This window comes from Musa acuminata, chromosome BXJ2-3 (assembly GCF_036884655.1).
Source record: "Musa acuminata AAA Group cultivar baxijiao chromosome BXJ2-3, Cavendish_Baxijiao_AAA, whole genome shotgun sequence".
NCBI classification, from domain to species: domain Eukaryota; kingdom Viridiplantae; phylum Streptophyta; class Magnoliopsida; order Zingiberales; family Musaceae; genus Musa; species Musa acuminata.
Genome location: NC_088340.1, coordinates 34,480,271 through 34,502,977, shown reverse-complemented (window position 1 = coordinate 34,502,977; position 22,707 = coordinate 34,480,271). Strand labels below are relative to the sequence as shown.

The window sequence follows — 22,707 nt, the reverse complement described above, 5'->3', positions numbered from 1 at the left end:
TACGTGAAAGTACTCAATTACCCCTTACCATGTTCATAAAGCCAAAATTATACTGCTGTATGACTTGCCTTTAGATAAAATGTGTTGGGTATAAATGGAATTAAGTCGATTCTCATGTAACGGATCAATATATTTATATCATTTCTTAATAGTTTTAAGGTTTTGGGATTAATGTTCGCCCAATTTAAAATCTATCGTATTATAGTCAACCAAAAGTTGATATTGAGTAGTAAAAAACTAGCGATGGAATTTGGTCTTTGCAAGAAGATTGAGGTGACAATAATTGGTAAGTGGACGAAGTAAATAGATGAGATGGATGGATGGATGGAAGGAAGGGTGGAATACTGCTGTGGGAAAAGCTCAGAATTAGACTACGGCAGGTCTGTCAACGAGCCATGAATCCAGCGGCTTGCCGATGGAGTAGACGATGAAGCCGATCTCCCTCATCTTCTGTGGATCCACCACGTTGCGTCCGTCGAACATGAACGCCGGCTTCTGCATGCTCTCGTAGATCCTGACGTAGTCCAGCTTCTTGAACTCGTCCCACTCGGTGAGGATGCAGACGCCGTGCGCCCCCTTGGTGGCCTCGTACGCGTCCCTGGTGACCGCCACCGGCTTCACCTCCGTGGCGCTCATCGGCTGGAGGTGGATGGGGTGGTCCCAGTCGAACTTGTTGAGCGCCAGGTCGCGCTGGATCTGCTCCTCCGTCACCTGAGGGTCGTAGATGCAGACCTTGGCCTTGTCGCCCAGCAGCCCCTTGCAGACGTCGATGGCGGGCGTCTCCCTGGTGTCGCCCGTGTCCTTCTTGAAGGCGAACCCCAGCACCGCGATCTTCTTCTCCGACACGGTGTTGAACATGGAGGAGACGACCCGGTTGACGAAGCGGCTCTTCTGGTAGTCGTTGATCTTGATCACGTCCTTCCAGTAGTTGGCCACCTCCGGGAGGCCATGACACTCGCAGATGTACACCAGGTTGAGGATGTCCTTCTGGAAGCAGGAGCCGCCGAACCCGACGCTGGCGCTCAAGAACCTGGGCCCGACCCTGGTGTCCTTCCCGATGGCGTAGGCCACCTCGGCCACGTCCGCCCCGGTGGCCTCGCAGAGCGCCGAGATCGCGTTCACCGACGAGATCCTCTGCGCCAGGAACGCGTTGGCGGCGAGCTTGGAGAGCTCCGCGGACCACAGGTTGGTGGTGATGATCCTGTCCTCGGGAACCCAGTTGGCGTAGACCTGCTTCAGCGCCTGCACCGCCTTCTTCCCCTCGGGGGTCTCCCGGCCGCCGATGAGCACCCGGTCGGGGTTGAACAGGTCCTTGATGGCCGTGCCCTCCGCGAGGAACTCCGGGTTAGACAGGATCTGGAAGTTGACGCCCCGGCTGTTGTGGATCAAGATCTTCTCGATCGCCTCAGCGGTCTTGACGGGGACGGTGGACTTCTCGACCACGATCTTGTCGGCCTTGGCGACATCGGCGATCATGCGGGCAGCGTTCTCCCAGTAGGTGAGGTCGGCGGCCTTGCCGGCGCCGAGGCCGCGGGTCTTCGTCGGCGTGTTGACGGAGACGAAGATGATGTCCGCCCGGGCGATGTGCTTCTCGATGTCGGTACTGAAGAACAGGTTCCGCCCCCGGCACTGCTTCACCACGTCGTCGAGGCCGGGCTCGTAGATAGGGAGCTGCTCGCTGTTCCACGCGGTGATGCGGGCGACGGAGATGTCGACGACCACCACCTCGACGGCCGGGCACTTCAGGGCGATGACTGCCATGGTGGGGCCGCCGACGTAACCCGCTCCGACGCAGCAGATCTTCACCATCTTCGACCTTCGACCACTCTGCACTCACCATGAGATCAACATCAAACATCAAAGATGACAGCCAAAGGGCTACAAGATGACGTTGACTTATGAAATCTAGGATCAAACAAGTCAGCCACACAAAAGTCAGTGAGTTCAGAATCAAAGCATGGTTGACTCACAGGACAGATCGACAATATGTTCGATCATGTCAATACCACAGTGAAGTACATCAGTACGATACAGTATGCAAATTAGACATGCAGACACAGACGATCTTCTTTACCAAGCAGCTTTTATTATCTCTGACTCGATGAAACCATGCATTCAACCTCTGCCTCAAAAGTCAACCCCTTCAGCCATCGTTGTCAGTAACTCTTTTGAGTTAGGCTAGAAAAGAACAACAGCTACAAGAAATCAAAACTGTGTCATACCTCTTAGATCACCAGAAAACGGAGAGAACCGTAGGTGAGCTTAGCCGCAGAACCTGTAGCCAGATCTCACCGGTCCTGCTCTGTTCATCTACCATGTGTTGCTGAAGGCTGAGGAATCGGTCTATGTTAGCCTCGACAATCGAGGAGGACCGATTCCACCGTCAAAGCTAAGAACATGTCTACTTGCATTTTGCATTTTGTCCTGCAAAGTTTAGCCAATACAAAAGAACATAGCACGCCATGCGATTCAAGCTGCATCTGAGAACATTCTTGTCACGGAAGAACATGATGCATGCATTGACTCTTTTATCTGCACTGCTTTCAGCATGTTCTTAATACCTTATGCCTGCCACAATGAGGAGTTGGACACACTTGCAGTTGAACAAGAGATGGCAACTTGACCACCAAGTAAAGCAAAGTCAACAAGTCATTAAAAGGAACAGTGTCTCATTGAAAGGAAATCTTAGGATAAACTCTGCTGTGTAGTTTGGAGGAATGATTAATCTATAGCTATGTGCCTGATCAACTCTAACTCTGGTTATAATAATGTAAGTTAGTCTCTGATGAAGGTGGTTTGAAGAATATAGGAATTAGTAGCTTCCTCGCACCATTCCCCTCCACCGATTGCTGCTCTCCCACTTGGATTCTGAAAGAGACACAACAAGAAAGAAACAGCAAATAAAGCAAGACAAACAGGGTTATCTTCATTCATGTGAGCATCTGGGAATTTCCTATCTGCAGGAAGAGGACAACAGTTCATCAGGCAGTAGAGAACAAAAGCATGAGAGGAAGCTCCAAGATACAGGATCAGATCCTGTCGGAGCATTTGTCTGAATTCAACCTTGGTTATGATCCAGCTCGGGCAGTGACAAACCTAAAAAGACAAATTGGTTGAGCCTCATACTTTCAGATCTGTGATTCAGTGAATTCGGTTGGCAAACACGCTCGGTTCTCACAAGCCCAGATTTCATTTTTTTGGATTGACCGCCCTTGAGGATCTAATCATGTTAGCTGTTGGATCTGAGTGAATCTGAATGCATGGTTTTGTTAGGCATGTCCTTTACCTGGTGAAAACGTGTAGGCCGAGCTAGTTCGGAAGAACATGGATGATCCCACGATTGCAGCTTAGACCAACTGAATCATTGCAGACATCTCTCTCTCTCTCTCTCTCTCTCTCTCTCTCTCTCTCTCTCTCTCTCTCTCTATAAATAACCTGCACTTGACTTGCAAGAACACAAGGAGTGGAGGATGGCAAGACTTCTCAACCTCTTCTTGGCACTTCTTCTTTGCACCAGCAGTGGGGGCAAGTTTTCTGCTACTGTCTATTGCCACATTCAGAGTGATCTGCTTCGAACTCATCGCAGAGTTAATGCTCTTCACGCAGGTCTCGCAGAGCCATGCAGTTCATCTGACATCGCCGTGCGTCAGACGAGGACAGGAGGCACCGTGGAAGGGAAGCCGGAGTACGAGGTGTTGGTGACCAACACCTGCGAGTGCTCGCAGTCGCGGGTGCTCCTGCGGTGCTACGGCCTCAGCAGCGTCGAGCCGGTCAACCGCCGCGCCATCAGGCCGGTGGACGAGGAGCGGTGCATCGTCGGCGGTGGCCGACCGTTAACGAGGGGCGCTCCGATCAGGTTCAAGTACGCCTGGATGACTCCCCAGGACTTTCCTGTCATCAGCACTCAGATCCACTGCCAGTGAAGCTGAAGGGAAGCTTACAGACTTCTTATACTTGATGTCCTCCTCCTCCTCCTCTTCTTCTTTCGAAGGATGAAGCCTTGTTCTTCTCTTTAGTGCTAGTGGAAAGTTCTCCTACAGAATGCTATCTCTTGTGCTTGCACTTTCTTCTCTTTCCATGAACAGACTTTGCTGTGAAAGGCCATCAAAGAGCATAAGAATGCCAAGCTTAGGAATGATACTGCAAATCCTTACAACCTATTTTGGATTTAGAAACTCATAAAAGAAAAGATCACAAGAAATCACATGGAAAGTAAGAAGTGCTAATTCCATGTACCATTTGTTAACCTGCAGAAAGAGAAATTAATGGTGACAAGCAGATTGAAGGCATATGCATTTTGCAGTTCTCCTCCCCCACCCACCCCCTCTTTTTTTCCTTCCTCAAAAGCATAAAAGAAAGAAAAAGGATACTGTCAGAAGGTGTGGTAGCAATTTCTGACTCTTTCACTCGCAGGATCTGTCTCAAGATCACATGTATCCCAAGAGTCTGAATCTGAAGACTATTAGAATCCAAGACAAGAATGGCAGATCTTCCCCACATATCATGTGACTCATGAGATGCCTGACAAATCAACAAGAAAAGCTCTGCTACTCATGTATACACTTTTAATTTAGTTATCCTCCAAACAAGGACATCGACAACATCTGGTCCACTACACATGATACTCACAAAGTTCCAAGAACAGATTATAACTTTAATCCAGTAGCTGTGACACTCCAGTGCTAAGAGCTCTCCAGAGACTGGCCTAGGAACAAAACATAACATCTCTACAGATGCCTTAGATTAGGGCTACAAATAATCTGCTTAAAAGCAATTGAAATACAAGTTAACCCAACCATAACATGGATGGCCATCACTGAAAGTTTCAAGCCTATGGAGATTGGTGGAATATGATGCCTAAATCAAAAACTTGAATATAAATATATCTCATTCATGCAAAATGTACTATAAATGAGGCCAAGACCAAAAAACAATATCTCCATTGTGAGCTGAGGTAAAAAAAAAAATTGTGAAAAGATAAATCAGGATTAATATGCCTCTCTTTTTTTTCTGTGTGAGGACAAGGATGGTATGGCCACAAGGTCACAAAGAAATCAAGGAAAAAAGTCACTGATTCCATGTGCCTGAACACTGTCCATGCTTCCTTGATGCCTTCACTCAACATGCCATGCTGTTCCACACTTCTCCATGTTGTTAATGAGACAATCTTTACATCTTTCATTTCCTGTTTCTGCTTGCTGAGAGTAGGTAAAGATGTAGTGCTTTGAGGGTCATGTTTGAGCATCATGTGTCTATCCAAATGACAGTCTCCTTCCTTTCCAGCTGATATGACAGCAGCATAGAAGACATCATGAGCTGCTGCTGTTCCAATCCATATTGATCAAATTATATTTCTGATGCCATCCTACCAATTCTGACCAAATAGCCATATGACATTCCCCCTTAGTTTATTTTCAATCTTTGATTGGGAATTTAATAGAGTGGATGTGACAACAGTTCCATTTTCACCATTCAACTATGAAATTTTAGAGACAGAAAGATGTTGTGTAGATGGTTGTTAGGCAAAATCACTAGTGATCTGAGAGATTTCCATTTTAAAGTGCATGAAACAACACCAAGTTCTGAAACTAAAAGGCTTTGTCATTAATTCTTAAGATGGATGATTGCATACCATCCAGAATTTATGGACATGATTTCATATTAATTCTGGAGAAAATCTAAAATTTCTTCTTAAGTCAGGTCTGTTGAAAATTTCTACATAATGGCTTTCAACTTCCAACATCAAGAAAAATAATTTGTCAATCTTTACCTCTTATATAAATTAAAATTTCTTTTTGCTTCATATCTCAAGTTCTGGTTTCCAACACTAGATGTTATAGGAAACTTGCTTATCTCCCTGTCTGTAAAGTTGAAAATGTTATGATTACTTCCCTGAAGTTAGCAGACTTTCCAAAAGATATTTATGATTTTTTATTGAATTTTTAAAGGATGCTTATGATATTTGTGATTTCAAGGATCATCTATGATTTAACAAGTGTAAAGAAGGGCACCTACCAATCTTTCTCATAATATTTTACACTTTAGGATTTTTCTCTCTCTGATAGAAACCCTAGGCATTTCTCTCCTCCCAAAGTGGCCACATAACTGCAGAATTCTCACATATCTTCTTTGTCAGATCATTCATGTCCTTGGAGCTCAGGGTTTTACAGGCCAGTGGTTAAGTGATGAGGTGCGTACCTTCACATTGCAGAGTAGCTGATTGATGGTATGCTTAAATGCACTGCATGATGTTGCACTTTATGTACTTCTGTTGACAAATATTGCAACTTGGCAACTGTTCATGCAGACTTCATGCAGAAGGATGTTTTGATTTATAAGAAACCACTGTGACTGCCACTCCACCTTCAAGAAAACCAAGAAACCTCTAATTCAACATCAACTCATCAAGCAGAAATATGTGACTCAGATGAGTTTCAATCATGGTGTTGGTAAAAGACAACCAGTCAACACTAAACTTTATAATGATGTTCTTCAAGTACTTCCCATGGCAGTATCAAAAAGTATGTCTCAGTTGAAGCACAAACACACATGAAAGGTATATCCTTGTTAACTTTCTAGGCAGCCAAACTCAAAATCTTCAAGCTAAAAATAGCTGGTTGACATGATAACAAGCTTTTGACTTAGCTGCCCTGCAACTGCGACCTGATATTCACTGCATCAGATCAAATAATAGAGTTAATGCTTTCTTGCTTCAAGCTAAGCACTCTTTCATGCAATTTCAGATCTCCAAAAAATATGATGGATCATGTGAAATGACAATTTGTGAGCAGCATGGGAAGAAATTTTGGGTTCCCTCAAGATAATAGCAGCCAAATTCAACCTACTATTGCCAAAAATTCAAGTTCAGCAGCCACACTTCTTTCCACTCACCTTGCCTCCAATGTTTCCATTCAGGTTCATTTTCATCATTCAGAAGAATCCTTTGATGGCTCTTCATCTTTCTTTGAGTAATTCCACCCATGAAGTCCATCCATGTTACCTCCCTGGTCGCCGGACCCCTCGTTACGACGGGATGCAGCGTGAACATTTGCATGAGACCGGCGCTCTGCTTGAGTTTGTTCTCCCTGGGCCATGGCCATCCGCATTTGGGCTTCTGCTGCTTCCTTATCAGCCTTCTCTCTGGATTCGATTTCTACTTTTGTCTTCAACAAAGCTTCCTTCTCTTCTTGCAATAAAGCATGCTCTAGCATAAGCCTCTCCTCTGATCTGAACTCTCCTTGTGCTCTCTTCCGTAACATCATGTTGAAGTTACGAACTTGCTTCTCAAACGTAGCGTTGACCTTTGTGACTGCGTCAAGGACGTCGTTGTCCCACTGCTGGGAGCGTGACTTGCTATCTCCTGTAGTATCACTCTCAAGAACCCGATCATCTTCTTCAGCATTATAGTCAGACACCACATGATAAGGCAGCAGCCTGAAAATTTCAAAGGCAAACTGTGAAATGAATCCCTTCCCCTGCATGACATAAATTACATCAAAAGCAGCTAATCAAGATAATTAATGAAAAGAGAAAACCAGGAAAATGTGATAGATGCAATTCACGAACAAGTACGAAGCATCATTAGGTATCGGAATCAAACCCCAGGTTGATGCAATAAACCATTTAGATTCGCCTCCGTACGACTCCCAGATTGAACATTCATCTTCAAGGATGCAATTGAACCAAAATCCACAGTGAAGAACCGTCAATACCATCAAACCAAGAATCGAGAGATCTCTGTCCTGCAAGAACAGGCGTCACAGATTTCCCGCTTCTTTCCCCCTCTTTTCTATCGTTTTAACGAGTCTCAATCTTCCCAACCCTTTGAACACTTAGCCATAAGCCATACATAAATGGTCTCATCAAACAGCACTAAAGATCGTCTTTTTTCCAAGAAAAAGCAAAGAGGCAACAAAACCCTAAGAGCGCAACTGAACTACGGATCCATACCTTTGCACAGCGTCCTCCACAGAGGCGAAGGGGCTCTTCAAGTCGGGGTTGCAGACCATCAACGCGTCCTGGTGAGCCATCTCTATCTCCACGGGGTTCACGGGCCTCTTGCTTCCGGCGCCGACCTCGACTCCCGAAGCCGAAGGCCTCGCCGGCTGGGACTGTGGAGGGACGTGGTGGGGGCGGAGGCAGGGGACCGGCGGCGGATGGGAGGAGGAGGACGAAGGGGGCGGCTGGTGCGGCGGAGGGACCTGGAAGTGTCGGACGCCGGTGGCGCCGAGATTATAAGACAGGAAGCGGGGGATGGTGCACTGCAGAGGTTGGCGGAGATTATAAGACGGCTGATGGTGGATCGACGCCTGCGGTTGCTGCTGCTGTTGGAGCTGCTGCCGCATGAACAAGAGCTGTCGCCAGTGCTGCTGAAAGAAGAGTCGCTGTTGACGCTGTTGCCGTTGCCGTTGCCGTTGCTGCTCCATCGAACTGCGGTCACTGTTGTTGGCCTCCGCCATCTTTCTTGCTTCTCCTTTCCCGCTCGAGTGCTAACGAGGGGGAACATATATATAGAGAAGGGATTGGGAAATTGTCGTGGGAGAAGTAACGGCTGGGATGATGAAGTTTGGGATCGAACGGGTGAAATTTGATTGGAATTAATAGGGATAGAAAGGTGGCGCATCTATTATTGCATTAGATATGGTGAGTACGACTGAAATAAATCCCTAACCTTGGAAATAATTGAATATAGAATTATGATATGATCATTTGGGATTTGCTTCATTGATTAAGAACAAATTTGTAAGTCATTGTAATCATAGGTTCCTTGCATGCCAAGATTTTTTTCTAACAACTAGATCTATGTTTGGATTTGGATTCAAGTACTTAATAAATTACTCAGGATTTAGATTACTTTATTACCATGAAATAAGTAATAAAAAAAGAAAACGACACACTAAAGAAATATCTCTAAAGTAAGATCTTTTGTACTTTTCTCTATCAATAGTCAAAGTCAATTTTGTGACTTGAAAAAGAATTCAGTAATAACAACTAAAGGCAACATAATAATGAGTTCAATACATAATATATATTCACTGTGTTAAACCCTAAGCTACCTACCACTATATATATATATATATATATATATATATATATATATACACACACACACACACACAAAACATTGTAAACTCATAAGAAAACTGTCTCCAAGATGTGGTACTACCATGGGTCACCAAAGAACATGAAGCAGGCAATCTGCACATTGATCTTTGCTCCTCTAATATCTTAAAGCTGCAGACCAAGCATCACAAACACTGCATTCATGCAACTGCAAGTGTTAACAATGGAGAATTTGCATAGCATATATCATAACAAATCATCAGTTCCAGAAGCTATATGATAGAGCAAAAAAATCCAAGAATTTTTAGGTTATGCAAGTGACAAATAAGTTTCTAGCTCACCAATTTCAGCAGCTTTCTTTGCTACTAAATCTTGTCTGGCCTTGTTTTTGCATGCAATTTGGACCTAATGATCCCCACCTCATCTGTGTCTGATCTCAACAGGTTTATCATTGAAGTTGACCTGTAAGGAGAATAAGAGTCGATGCAAATTCCTTGAAGGATGCAAACTGCACTTTGGTTGCTGTTTGCAACAACATGCCAAGAATGTATCATGCTGAAAGACATTAGATCAGAGCTTTAACGTCAGATTTAACATCATCAACAAACTCTCAATCAAGGCATCAAAATCATCCTGGCAAAGTTTTGGTTACAGTTGATGAATACATAGAGGAGAATCTTCCCAATGGAGCGACACATTAGATAGGATAGTCCATCAAATTGAAATTGGTTTAAAAAAGTAGACGCAAAACACAAAAATCTGAATTCGGCACCTCAGGTCAGTTCAGAGGACACCTGTTTTTGCGACTAAAGGAGAAATCTCCTGTCAACACATACATTAACAAAAAGAAACTTAAATTCACAAAATATTTATTTTTAAATCAGCATGTTTAAGCCTCATCATGACCATTAAACTAAGATGAATGTTCAACTACAATGTTCAATGACAAATAAGCTAGCTAGCAATCTCCACCTTCTAAGGTACGAGGACTTCACTCCATCTGTAGCTGCTATATCTGTGGGTCACCTGAAAAATATAATAATTTAAAGTGAGCACGTTAAGCTCAATAAGGACTAGAAAGACAAATCATGTCTCATTGAAAATTTGAAATATCTCACAACATATATAATAATGAAGGGAAATAATATAAAATTATTAATCAGAACCAAATATGAACATGAATACTGTTTTGATAGTTTATGCATAACAAGAAACATAAGATTAATATCATCAAGCGATCCATCCATCAGATAACCTGACTGACTATATATGGGCCCAGATGAAACTACCCCTCTTACAAATACGAGATGTTATTTCATGTCGAACTCTGACCTATAACTAGAACGGTAATGTATGACTAGAGTGGAGCTGTAATGATTTATGCTTGTGTTACAATTGTGGGAATTTGTTTATTGCCACACTCGCAACCAATTAATCCCTTTAGAAAATCGCCTATCAACATTGGTCTTTCTATCCATAATAGGATATATCATCAAATGTGCCAATACTATTGTGTTGCACATACACTATATATCATGCATCACACTTACCTATCAAATAATTGTTGCGACACCTCCGTTGATCTAAATGAATAAAAGAATCAAAGCCCATATTTTCTCAATCAACTCCTTTTTTTTTAATATAACAAGATACAGAACAACATAGATATAAATCTAATAATTTGATAAGAGTAAAACAGAACAGATCTTTTATACTTTAAAATAGAATTATATGCTTTACATAACTTCACAAATCAAATACAGAATCAAGTTCATATGTATTAAAAACAAAAGAATCATCAGATATTATGAAATTATTATTAAAAAGTAAAATTATCCGTGCCAATCTCCGGGCAATGCTTCACCTTCTTCCACCACTGGCTCCCTATTATTTCTAACCTTAATGATCTGAGAGGAGAGAGATTGCAGGAGAGAGGTGATTTGGGTCTAAAATCTCAATCAAGCAATCTAATTCTAAATTTAACTAGGACTCTTACCTTTCATACCAGCCAGACTTACTCTTCTCCTATCCCAATTAGAGAAAATAAGGCTAAACTTGCTCAAAATCCTCCTTGATTATATGTAATTAAAAATTTTAGCATTCTAATCTCTAAAATATCCATAGGTATAAGACTAGAATTGGCAGAAGTATCTCTAGAATTATATTCATCAGAACAATTGAGAATTGGGAATCTAAACACAGACCTTGGGAGAACTAATTTCATTTACTGTCAGACTTCCTATCAAACATGTGAAAGAGACTATATCCTTGACCAAAGAAACATAACAAAGGCCAAGAACAAGCTAAAAGGAGAAAAAATTGCTAGAGCAGAACTGCACAAGAATCATTTACTTTTTCGTAGCTTACAGAATCAACGTAAACTTGCGAGTTCTAACAGAACTGATATAAAAGAGAATGGATATGACTGCAGAATTACTTGTTAGACAACCTTTCTTATTGATTGGGGAGGCACGAGCGCAGTTAGCATGCCTTTTCTTACTCTCCTTTTTCATGCTCTATACCCCCTGCTCCAAGCGCTCGACCCTCTCGACCAGCCATGTCATCGCGCTGCTTATTTGTGCGCTCTCTTCACATTGTGTTGCCACCAGATCCTGCAGCCTTTCCTTCTCTGCCATCATCTTTTTCAGCACCTGTGCCATCCTAGATCCATCCTTCGGACCATCTCCTTGTTCGGCCCATTCTTGTGTTGGATCCTTTGCCATGTGCGGTCCTGATTCGTCCCTGCTCTCTTCGCCAGATACAGCAGATTTCTCCAAGCTAACCTCATCGTATTTTGCTTCAGAGACTGCTCCCGTGGGAGACGTACCCATGGCTTCGTCCATGCTGATCAACACGAAGCCTTCTTCCCCCGCGAAGTCCAGGGTTTCGAACTTGTCATCAGAAGCAACGGAGACCGGTCCTCTTTCGTGGGCTTTGGCATTTCACGGCTAACATCGGATCTTGGTTCTCGTGGAAGACAACTTATCCGTCGGCAGTAGAGCCCGGATCATGGCGTTCAAGAACCGCGTTGTCTTTGGCGTCGGCACCAGAATCACGGATCTCTGATGAATCTAGGGTTTGGAGTTGGACCGGGAACGAATCCAGGAACTCTTGCAGCGAGATCACTCTCCGGATCACCTTCTTCCGCGGTACTCCCTCACCCCGCGCACCGAGTCCAGGCGGAGGAGCAACGCCATGAGCATCTCTCACCCATCCACAGCCGCTCCATCGGGTCCGCCTACAACTGCTCTTCTTCCTCCCGGATCCACCGCTCGATCTCCCCCACCGCCGCATCGATCCGGGAGACTACCCTCACGTTCTTCCGCATCAGGTGGCCTCGGAGGACCCTCAGGATCGTCGCAGCCGCAACCGACCTTGCCGCCTCCGCGGGCGTCCCGTCGGATCCGACAAACTGGACGAGAATGGGTACCACTCGAGGCTTCGCCGCCGGCACCGCTGAGTCTCGATCGGGCTTGTCCCGTCAATGCCCGGCGGCGTTCCATGGATCGGCCGAGAAGGAGTTCTCCATCACTCTCTGTATCTCCGGAGTCGAAAGCCTCGTGAACTTTCTGTTACGCGAATGGGGTTTAAGGTCGATAAATACATGTGGTGAGTGAACTCGGGAAGAGTACGAGAAGGTTCGGACTTGGAGAAGGAGACTGCACAGAGATGCTTACGACTTGGATTCGAACAGCAGGATCCAAATCCGAATCCGATAAACAACCAACTCAAACGCGGATCTGAATCTAATAATTAATGAATCCGTACCCGTTTAAAAAGCTGCCCAGTTCCGAGGATGCGGAAAAGAGTGACACCAGAAAACTCAAATACGGATCTGAATCTAATAATCGACGGGTCCGTACCCGTACCCGTACCCGTTTAAAAAGTTGATCACTAAAGATCAGTGATCAGTGATCAGTGTGGAAGGTAGTGAAAGCAAGATGGCAGGGAAAGTATGCCACTGGATCTCACAAGTTGAAGATTACTGGAGATTGCATTGAAGGGAATAGCGAAGGCAGAAAATGGAAAGCAATAGATGAGCAGTGCTCTGCATTAGCAAATTGGAGTTCAAGAACAATGTGAAGAACAGGACACTCGAGTCTGTATGCAGTGAGTATGATCAATATAAAGAATGCTTTTGTAATCTCAACAGGATGAACTTAGAGAATCTACTTGATATATACCTCTCTTTTCCCATCTCACCAACCTGCGACAGCAGAGATGGAATGAGGGAAGCATCGGTATCTTCATCCAGGAAAAGAACTTGTGCCATGAGTGTTCTTCCATCTTCCTGTTCCTCCCAGGTGGATATAATACTATTGTAGCTGACTAACTAATAGATGAAGCTAATTGCTCTACAATATGGAACAGGAACAGGCTTTCTTTGGCAACTCGTCGACGTTCTTCTCTGTCAAAAAAAAAAATAGTAGTAAGCTTATATTAACTTTTGATGAAAATGACTTCTAACTAGAGGAACATGAAAACTAAGCATTCAAAAAATTGAAGTGTTTCTCAGTTCCACTGTACAGTAAGCTAATTCCAAAAGTATCCACATTCTAGTCAAAAACATGAAGACGCAATTCGTTTCAAGTTTAAACAACATTGGTATGCATAAAGAAAGACGATCAAATTTAAATCTTGAGAAGGCAAAGACTGAAAATTTTTCCACCGGCTCCGAATCTCTATGAATGTTCTTATGCAGTTACTAAACATCAGCAAATTTCTTGAGAGATAGTAAGACAAGGTACTATGGATGGTCCCATGATGACAACCTGCATACAAGTTGTCATACATGTTTATCTTCTTGAGCCACCTCATCTACTTGGATCAAGGCATCGATATGAAGATAGTCACCACTATATTTATCCTAGACTGACTTAAATGACACTGATTAGACTTACACTGGCAATCCAAATTTAACATCTCAAAGCAAACTTTTGCAACTCCTTCAGATCTAAAATGTCGAATCATTTAAGCAATCAAGCTTTTGCCAGGTTTCAATTATTGCCCAACCGCATTCTCATGTAATCCATGTTTGCTATATCACCTTCAGGAAATAGATCCTTATGTGCCCTCCTTGAGTAGCTTATTTGCAATAAGCAAAAAGATGTACAGGACATGACACATGTAAGCCAAATATATCCAGAAATTTGTCGATTTCAAGAAAGCTTCTCTAAGGCTCTGCTTAATTTTTTTTTTCTTTAATAATCCAAATGGCATAATTGTTTTCTACAGTTCTTGTAGTCTTGTGTAAAACACACACAGGTACCAGCACATGTTAGTGCACATAATTCAGTCATATCAGAAACCTTCTATATACAGAGTAACCAAATTGGCAATTATGTAACTCCAAACTCATAAATAACTTCACTGGTTCATGGACACACATACGGCATCCCCTTAGTGCAAGTCAGCTAATTAGAATACCTAATATAATTGCAAATCATATTAGCTTAAAGTGGAGATGCAACATTTTTCAATATACTAGACTAGATAAGATGTCTTAAGCAAATGTTATATGAGTCGATCTCAAATTAAGATTTACTTAATTCAGTCTCAAATTTGATCTGGAAAAACTTCTGACAAAAAAACTACTAAATGCCACAAGACATGAATCTCATGTACCTTTTAAAAGCATCTAGCTCCAAAGTGACATCAACAAGAATAATAAAATGTAAACAAGATTCTGCTTACCTGTTTTAGATTTAGCAGACGACGGCTGCACAACAACATGCATAGTGATAACCCCTCCAGGGAGTTCACCAAAACTTGGTCTGCACTGAGAGATTGTTTTGCTGTTATCCAATATTTTTCCCGCACTTATCAGTTTGACGTCATTAGCCAATTTTGGGATAATCTTCTTATCTGCAGCCAGGACAGTATTTGAATACGAATCACCAATGGCTAAACAGAAAATGGGCCAGCAAAGAATGAATACCACCAACAGGTTAACATATCAAAAGTAAGAGAGAGAGAGATCTCAACATTTAAAAATCTCAACAATAATAAGTGGTGTATCTTCTCGTGACAAGTGATCAATAACATGAACAATATTAAGAGTCTATGAGGATGCCAACCTTAAAAAATATCAAGATTCAATGTTAAGAAGTTTACTCACTCTTCAAGACTCACATGGGTAATTAATATGAAAAAAAAAAAAAATCTAGGTAAGTAACCAACACTTAATCCCAATCATTTGGACTACCTAAGACAATTATTACTCCAAAGTTTCCAAAGCTCATTGATGGACCCATGAGTTACCATAGCCTTACCTTACTCCCTCTTCCACCTACACTCTCCCTACACAAACCAAATCTGAAAGAGAGAGAGAAAAACAAAGATATAAAAGGAAAGAAAGGTAAACAAAACAAATAAAAAATAAAATGAATACATATGGCCTTCATAAACATCACATTAGGTAGCAGAAACCATTCCCATCCCATGGTTTTAACATTCTTCTAAAAAATTGTGAACAAAACCTCTTGTACGTAGAAAATCTATCTCAACATTCTTACACTGTTAGAAGCACACACAACGAGCTACACATACCTCATGCCTCTTCAGCAAAATTCTTAGAAGAAATTTCATTGTGGAAATATTTTCAACTTGTTCTTCGAGAACATGCTATAAACCAGTAATCAAGTGGTAGTTTGCAGGGTTAGTTCCGCACAGTTACATTTCTTTGCATCAACAACATTCTTACCACCAATTTGGATCAGGTGTGACCACATCTTACACAGATAGCCATCACAGTTCTTAAAGATCCAGTTAGGAAGTATACTAACACAAAATTGAATTCTAAAACAAAGTATCCTCCATATTTTCGCATAAGCATGACCAAATACCAACATTGTTACCCATGCTAAAGCATACACCAAATCAAAACAATCAGTCTTTTACAGGGAAAAGAATTTTATGTGAGCAAATCATGATAATAAATTTGTCTGAATTTAACAAGAAAATCGCTAATTAACGTTCATCCGACTTTAACAATGATAATAGATTTGTTTAAACTTTGTCTGAGTTTAACTAGCAAATCATTATTAATTATCTATCCAACTTTAACAGCAAACCGCCAGCTTCTCACATATATATCATGCTTGTATTTAAAGCTAAAGAATATATCACTGTAAAACGCATCACAGCAAAGTGAAGATTTAAATTATCTTGAATAAATCAAAAGCACCTCTTGGCCATTCAGATATTATCCTCTCTTTGAGCATAGCAACCGTGGAAGACGAAGAGTAGCAGATGGGACCGATGTCGGATCCATCATAGAGCCGAAATCTCAGCTCCACCAGATCCTCCTCTGGCATCTGCTCCCTGCCACCAACCGCAAAGAAGACCCATCAGTGCCCTAAACCCTCTCTCCGTCCAGCTAAGAATTCCAGCAGGCAAACGCAAAGCGACTCAAATCTGCCGAGAGGAAAACAGAGGAGGGGGAAAAGGCCTCGCCTTTATGCGAAATTCAAGCGGAGACGGAGACCGGAGACGTATCGGACCGGGGAAGGGGACGCGATCGCAAGATCCAGCGACGGATTCGCAAAGGTTAAACGATAAGAGTTGCGGTTAGGAGTTCGAGAGCGAGGGATGCTCGGGGGTGGAGACGAGGAGGGAGACGGAGAAGGAAGAGCTTCTGCTTTTGGTGGCTGCTTCTCTTTGACCAAAGAAGACGGCATCGTGAAAGCGTGGCAAAGATAAAAAGTTATTCTTTTCTTTTCCTTTTTTTTTTTGCCTTTTATTTTTTAATATAAAATAATTGGATAATTTACATATAGGAGTTTTTTTTATTTTTTTATACAAAAATTCGTATTAGACTAATTCCTGAAAAAGCCTTTTTTTTCTCAATACTTATATAATATTTTTTTCATTATTGACAGATGCATAATGTCAATTGGTCCATTACAATATTTTCAATAATACTAAAAAATTATAACATAATATAAAAATATTATAATATAATATTGTATTTTTAATAATACTAAGAAAATACTATAATGTAGTATAAAAATATTGTAACATAATTTTTTTACTATATTATTTTTAAAGATATTTTAGGTATTAAAAAAAGGGTGCTATTTGAAAATATTAAAAATGTGGGGTGCTTCTCAAGCAAAGCTCAAAAAGGAGATTTTTTTTAAATGGTTCATTTATATTTTATTTTCTTAAAAAATCTCTATGATAAAAAGGAGCAAAAATAAAAATTTTCTAGGCAAATAATTGAAAATAATTTAAGTAGGGTAATATTTGCCTCAATAATTTAAACCATTAATTAAATAACAAGGAAGAAAAAATATAGAATAACATAATAATGTATAAAATGGAATAGGCATTGATAAGTATAGATATAGCAAATACAACATGAATAATATGTACAAGAGAAAAGTCAACCAAAATTAACTTTGCTAAAATATCTTCTATTATTAAATTATAATCTCAAACTTCATCAAATCTTTTTTATTTCTTTTTGTGCATATATGTTCTTAAAAATATATATGCATAAATAAATGATTTCTCTTACATATTATTTGTGTCTTGTTATCCTTCACTAATAGCATTAATTAATATGGACAAGAGAGAATTTAGATGAAGAAAATAAATAAATGAGTTTGGAGAAATTCCTCTTTCATGGAGGAAAGAGAAAGAAGAGAGTTGGAAGGTGAAATGCTAACCTCCCTTCCACCAAACAATTATATGTTTTTCTTTCTTTCCTTCTTCCCTTTTTATTACATTTTTTTAATTTTAGAAAAAATATATAAATATTACTATGAAAATGTGAGACTTAGGAACAAGAATTATGATCACCCAAAAATGTTAGACTTTATAGAGGAAATATCCAATCTGATAGGCATTAATGTTAGTTTGCATTTCAACATCATTATGCTAATAGTCAACTAATGAAAAAGAATTCTCTCTATGTATTTTTTAAACAATTCCATATGGATATATAACCTTAACATACATTTAGAGAGAGAAAACTCACCAATTTTGCATTGATGAAATGTAGTCTCCTGTGATCTGCAAATGTGTATCAATGGAACACAATTGGTTGTAGAAAACCCTAACCATGGTCCACCATATCTTCTTTTTGCCAAAGATTGGGTATTTGGAGGGCCATTTGGATTGAGATGAATAGAAAGAGAAAGTTGATTCCTTATCCACATATGAAGCTTGGAACTCATTCTGTAATTTATAAGTGTCTCTCTTTAGATTTAATAAGCATTCCTTCTTGAGGACCACTTCACAGTGATAAAGAGAAATTATTCTATCTCAAATCTCTTGTCTTTTTTGTCTGCTATTATCATACTAATATCTTCCGTGTTGAATGAGGTTTGGAACCTTTAATATTTAATAGATGAAATTGATCGTTAATATGTTTATAATTTTATTATTGCTTCATCTCCTTATGTAAATCAAACTGAGAGTTGGAAGTATCCTTTGCATGTTTGGGAAGCTTCGATTGCGCTGTACATGATTTTGAATGGCTTCCCCGACAAAGCTTGGATGAGCATGCAGCGGTAGCGGCATGGAAGCTATGCGTATAGCTAGCAAACAGCACACGAGGCTTCGAGAGGAGAGCAAGGAGGAGGGAGGAGGGAGGAGGGGCAGTGGAGGTCAGCAGCAGCAGCTAATAACCAGCATCACGTAAGCCTCGAAGCAGATGCCGTCATGTCGGCTCTGCCTTCCTCTTTCGTCATGGAGAGACATGTGGGATCGTTAATGATCACACTGCCAAGCTTGTGGAGAAGAAAGGGAGGCTTTGGCTTGTGTGCATGCCACCACCTCGCCTCAGGAGACCAAGCGACAGGGGGTTCTGACGGACTCCCAACTTTGTTATTCCCCTCATTCAGATTCACCGAAACTTGTACTCACTTGTCTTGACCTCTCAGTGCTCATCAAAAGCTGTGTCCGGCAACGGACTCGCGCAGACTGATGGAGAAGATACGGTGCGTTAGGGCTCGCTGCTTTGTCTCCATTATCACCTCAAGAAGCTGCCACAGAAGAGCTTATATATATGTATGGTCTTCTTCTATATCTCTTGGAACAGCTTTCCAGACTGCTACTGTTCATGCAATCGATTGTTGGTTCCCTCACATTAAGCTGCGAGAGGTACATGAGCTTCCATCTGTTTGCTTTATTCTCGTGCGTAGGCAGCTCTTTTTGTTCTTCTTTTCATGGTCATTGTGTACTTCCATACCCAAGTCAAGCTTTTCTGCATCACCTCCCCCCCATCACTGCACCACCGGGAACTCCTTGTTGTGCTTTGTTTTCCTCTCTCTCTACAAACTCTATACGTCCACTGGCTTTAAAATTGGCGCGGCGGCCTGCCACATTCCTCGCCGACACCATTCATTGCATGCCTCCCACGTGCTGACGCACTCGGCCACCCTTGGCTTGTCCTTTTTGTTCTGCAGAGACGAGCGCATGGCGGTCTTCCTTGACCGTTGACCGTTGACCTTGCCTGGCTGATGCCAAAGATTGTGAACGCCAAGTATCAAGAAGAAGACGTGTTGTTGGTGAGACCAATTGGGTAAAGCACATCGAGTGGTACTGGCAGAAGTAACAGGGGGAGACTGCACGAGAACAGATCATGCGGGCGTCTCTCCGCCCGGTTTTGCTCTCCAAAGTGATGCAGGAATAGGTGGGGTCGGGTCGGGTCACCGTACCGGCGACTGCGGATCGATCTCGGCCGACAACAAGGACGGTGACAGCCGCATTTGCCCGGCACGACCGTATCCCCCCTGTGTTAAAGCCTGCAGCTCTGCTCCTTCTCCACCTCTCTGTTCTTTATGTTTGTTCTCCTAAAGTACACGAGATTTGAAATGACAGAAGCAAAAAAAATACCTTAAAAACTTGGATTTCTCTTGCATGAAAATAGAAGCGGTAGTTCCCATTCTGACCCTGGCAGCCTCTGCCTCCTATAAATACTCTGCTCCTCTTCCCCAACTCTCCACGACTACGTCTATCCTCTGAGCTCCTGTCATTTTAAGTCTTCGTAGAGAACGAGTGTGCTCAAGGATGTACTACCAGGCGGCGGCGGCAGCGGAGGCGTGGGGTTACGTGGCTGGGATGGGGCCGACGACGACGATGGACGCGCTGGAGCGGGTGGAGCGGCTGGCGGCGGAGAGCGCGGTGGTGATCTTCAGCGTGAGCACCTGCTGCATGTGCCACGCCCTGAAGCGGCTCTTCTGTGGCATGGGGGTGAGCCCGTCGGTGGTGGAGCTGGACGAGGACCCGCGCGGGCGGGAGATGGAGCGCGCCCTCGCCCGCCTCCTCGGCGGTGGTGCAGCCGGCGGCCCCGCCGTACCCGTGGTATTCATCGGCGGGAAGCTGGTTGGGGCCATGGACCGGGTCATGGCCGCCCACATAAGCGGCGCCCTCGTCCCCCTCCTCAAACAAGCCGGCGCTCTCTGGCTCTGAAGCATGCGCATGGCAAACCCACCGTATCTAATATGAGAGAGAGAGAGAGAGGTTGGTTTTTGGGGTCCTCCATTTTGGTGCAGTTCTTAATGGGATGCATGGTGGTGACGAAGAAAGGAGTGCAACTTTGGTTGAGGATGGAAGATTACATGTACAGAAAGATCTTAAAGGCTAAGCCAGAAAGCCGAGAGAAGATTGCTGGTTTGGTTTTTCTTAGGAGTTCTTCCAAGTGCAGTACTTGTTGTCATCAATCATGCTCTTCTCCTAGATGAATCATTTGAACTCATCATAATGTTCGCTTCCTCTTCCTGCACTTGCATGGCCAAAAGATTAGTGTTAGTACATCTTATAACCCCTACACAATCTGTCAATGCACAGACAAGCCGAAGGAGATGATGAAGAAGAAGAGAGAGCTGTGGGTGACAAATAACGTCATTAACCGCCAACATGCCAACTCCCTCGTCCGTACACAGCGGGGTACGTTAAGTTAGTTTGGGAGATCGGCCAATGGCACGCCACCGCGCGTCCCGCAGGCGCGATCCATGAGCACGAATCTCCGCGAGAAGTGTGTGGCACAACGAATTTTACACATCTATCCTTTCAAACTTTGGAAATAACATATGTGTCCCTCCAAAATTATAATTTGACATATATTTATATATCCCTCTAAATAGTTTGATACTGTATATATATTAGTATGTGTTTAGTAAATTGAGGTTATTTGCTACTAACTGTGACTCACATATGAGTTTGGAAATACCTAAAATGCCTCTCATTACTTTTGTTGGTTATTCATCTCCTCATTTTTTGAATATATTTTTGGAAGGATAATTTTAAAAATATTAATTTAAATGAATGTATAATATACAAGTTTAATTATGGGTCTATACAATTTTGATTTTAGATTTGAGCGATGACTTAATAAAAATAGACACATAATTGATTATTTATATGATGTTTTTTTTATGAACCTGATGCAATTATTTAATAGGAAATACAACAAAATAATAGTGATGCCTTACATTTGACAATTTTTTCATCTATTTTTTAGTCCAATAAGTATAAATATGTAGTTTTTAAAATGTGTATATGTAGAAAAAGATAATAATAATAATAATAATATGGAGAACTTAATTTAATACCTATTTATTCTACCATGGAGAAATAACAAATAATTAGAAAATTTTGACTCAATTGCAAAGTGGATTATTACAATGTTTGGACTACTGATACTTGTTTTACTCACTAATGGCATCCCTTTGTATTTTCAAGCCAAAAATAGTTGCATTCAATTAGTAGGAAAAGATAATAATAATAATAATAATAATATGGTGAACTTAATTTAATACCTAATTATTCTACCATGGAGAAATAACAAATAATTAGAAATTTTTGACTCAATTGCAAAGTGGATTATTGCAATGTTTGGACTACTGATACTTGTTTTACTCACTAATGGCATCCCTTTGTATTTTCAAGCCAAAAATAGTTGCATTCAATTAGTAGGAAAAGATAATAATAATAATAATAACAATAATAATAATAATAATAATAATAATAATAATAATATGGAGAACCTAATTTAATACCTAATTATTCTACCATGGAGAAATAACAAATAATTAGAAAATTTTGAGTCAATTGCAAAGTGGATTATTGCAATGTTTGGAGTACTAATACTTGTTTTACTCACTCATGGCATCCCTTTGTATTTTCAAGCCAAAAATAGTTGCATTCAATTAGTAGGAAAAGATAATAATAATAATAATAATAATAATAATAATAATAATAATAATAATAATATGGAGAACTTAATTTAATACCTAATTATTCTACCATGGAGAAATAACAAATAATTAGAAAATTTTGACTCAATTGCAAAGTGGATTATTGCAATGTTTGGACTACTAATACTTGTTTTACTCAATCATGGCATCCCTTTGTGTTTTCAAGCCAAAAATAGTTGCATTCAATTAGTAGGACAAACTCATGCATGCAATTCCCATTCATTTATCAAAGGACAAGATGAAAGACAAAAGAGTCAAATGCATTGACCAAAATTGAACATGGCCATGGGGTTGGTTAGTAAATAACTTCTTAAATCTTTCATAATCATCAAAGTTGACACAAATGTTGCAACACCAATGAACAAACCTTATAATCATAAAAAGTGCACATTTTGCCTTCTCCTATGAAGACTTTTCCTGTTGCAAGAGATGACAA

The 22,707-nt window shown here is 41.4% G+C and overlaps 4 protein-coding genes, 1 long non-coding RNA gene and 1 pseudogene across 8 annotated transcripts; 2 read left to right on the top strand and 4 right to left on the bottom strand.

Annotated features, from left to right (window-relative positions):
• Nucleotides 1–238: 238 nt before the first annotated feature.
• LOC135584270 (UDP-glucose 6-dehydrogenase 4-like) lies at nt 239–3,001 on the bottom strand. Its single transcript, XM_065100024.1, has 2 exons — nt 2,223–3,001; nt 239–1,827 (listed from the first exon to the last, which is right to left on the bottom strand). Exon 2 carries the CDS (start codon nt 1,807–1,809, stop codon nt 367–369), a length of 1,443 nt encoding a protein of 480 aa, XP_064956096.1. The 5' UTR covers nt 1,810–1,827; nt 2,223–3,001; the 3' UTR covers nt 239–366.
• A 385-nt stretch (nt 3,002–3,386) lies between these two features.
• On the top strand, nt 3,387–4,062 carry LOC135607861 (uncharacterized). The gene is made up of 2 exons (XR_010485279.1): nt 3,387–3,525; nt 3,607–4,062. It is a non-coding gene; the product is annotated as an uncharacterized LOC135607861 (long non-coding RNA).
• Nucleotides 4,063–6,350: 2,288 nt separating this feature from the next.
• LOC135607572 (uncharacterized) lies at nt 6,351–7,715 on the bottom strand (annotated as a pseudogene).
• Nucleotides 7,716–7,884: 169 nt separating this feature from the next.
• LOC135606530 (uncharacterized) lies at nt 7,885–8,502 on the bottom strand. Its single transcript, XM_065097561.1, has one exon. It carries the CDS (start codon nt 8,457–8,459, stop codon nt 7,920–7,922), a length of 540 nt encoding a protein of 179 aa, XP_064953633.1. The 5' UTR covers nt 8,460–8,502; the 3' UTR covers nt 7,885–7,919.
• A 1,160-nt stretch (nt 8,503–9,662) lies between these two features.
• On the bottom strand, nt 9,663–16,744 carry LOC135607858 (membrane-anchored ubiquitin-fold protein 3-like). Of its 4 annotated transcripts, XR_010485272.1 has the most exons (6): nt 16,519–16,744; nt 16,250–16,386; nt 14,758–14,928; nt 13,248–13,471; nt 11,513–12,632; nt 9,663–10,089 (listed from the first exon to the last, which is right to left on the bottom strand). XR_010485272.1 is itself a non-coding variant. In XM_065100018.1 (4 exons), exons 2-4 carry the CDS (start codon nt 16,377–16,379, stop codon nt 13,419–13,421), a joined length of 354 nt encoding a protein of 117 aa, XP_064956090.1. In that variant the 5' UTR covers nt 16,380–16,386; nt 16,519–16,744; the 3' UTR covers nt 13,087–13,418. The 4 variants fall into 4 exon arrangements, 2 of the variants coding, with proteins under 2 accessions (XP_064956090.1, XP_064956091.1); XR_010485273.1 differs by lacking the exon at nt 11,513–12,632; XM_065100018.1 differs by lacking the exons at nt 9,663–10,089; nt 11,513–12,632 and having other exon boundaries at nt 13,087–13,471.
• Nucleotides 16,745–19,646: 2,902 nt separating this feature from the next.
• Nucleotides 19,647–20,722, top strand: LOC135606529 (glutaredoxin-C1-like). The gene has a single exon (XM_065097560.1). The coding sequence runs from the start codon at nt 20,083–20,085 to the stop codon at nt 20,482–20,484; it is 402 nt and encodes a 133-aa protein (XP_064953632.1). The 5' UTR covers nt 19,647–20,082; the 3' UTR covers nt 20,485–20,722.
• Nucleotides 20,723–22,707: the final 1,985 nt, after the last annotated feature.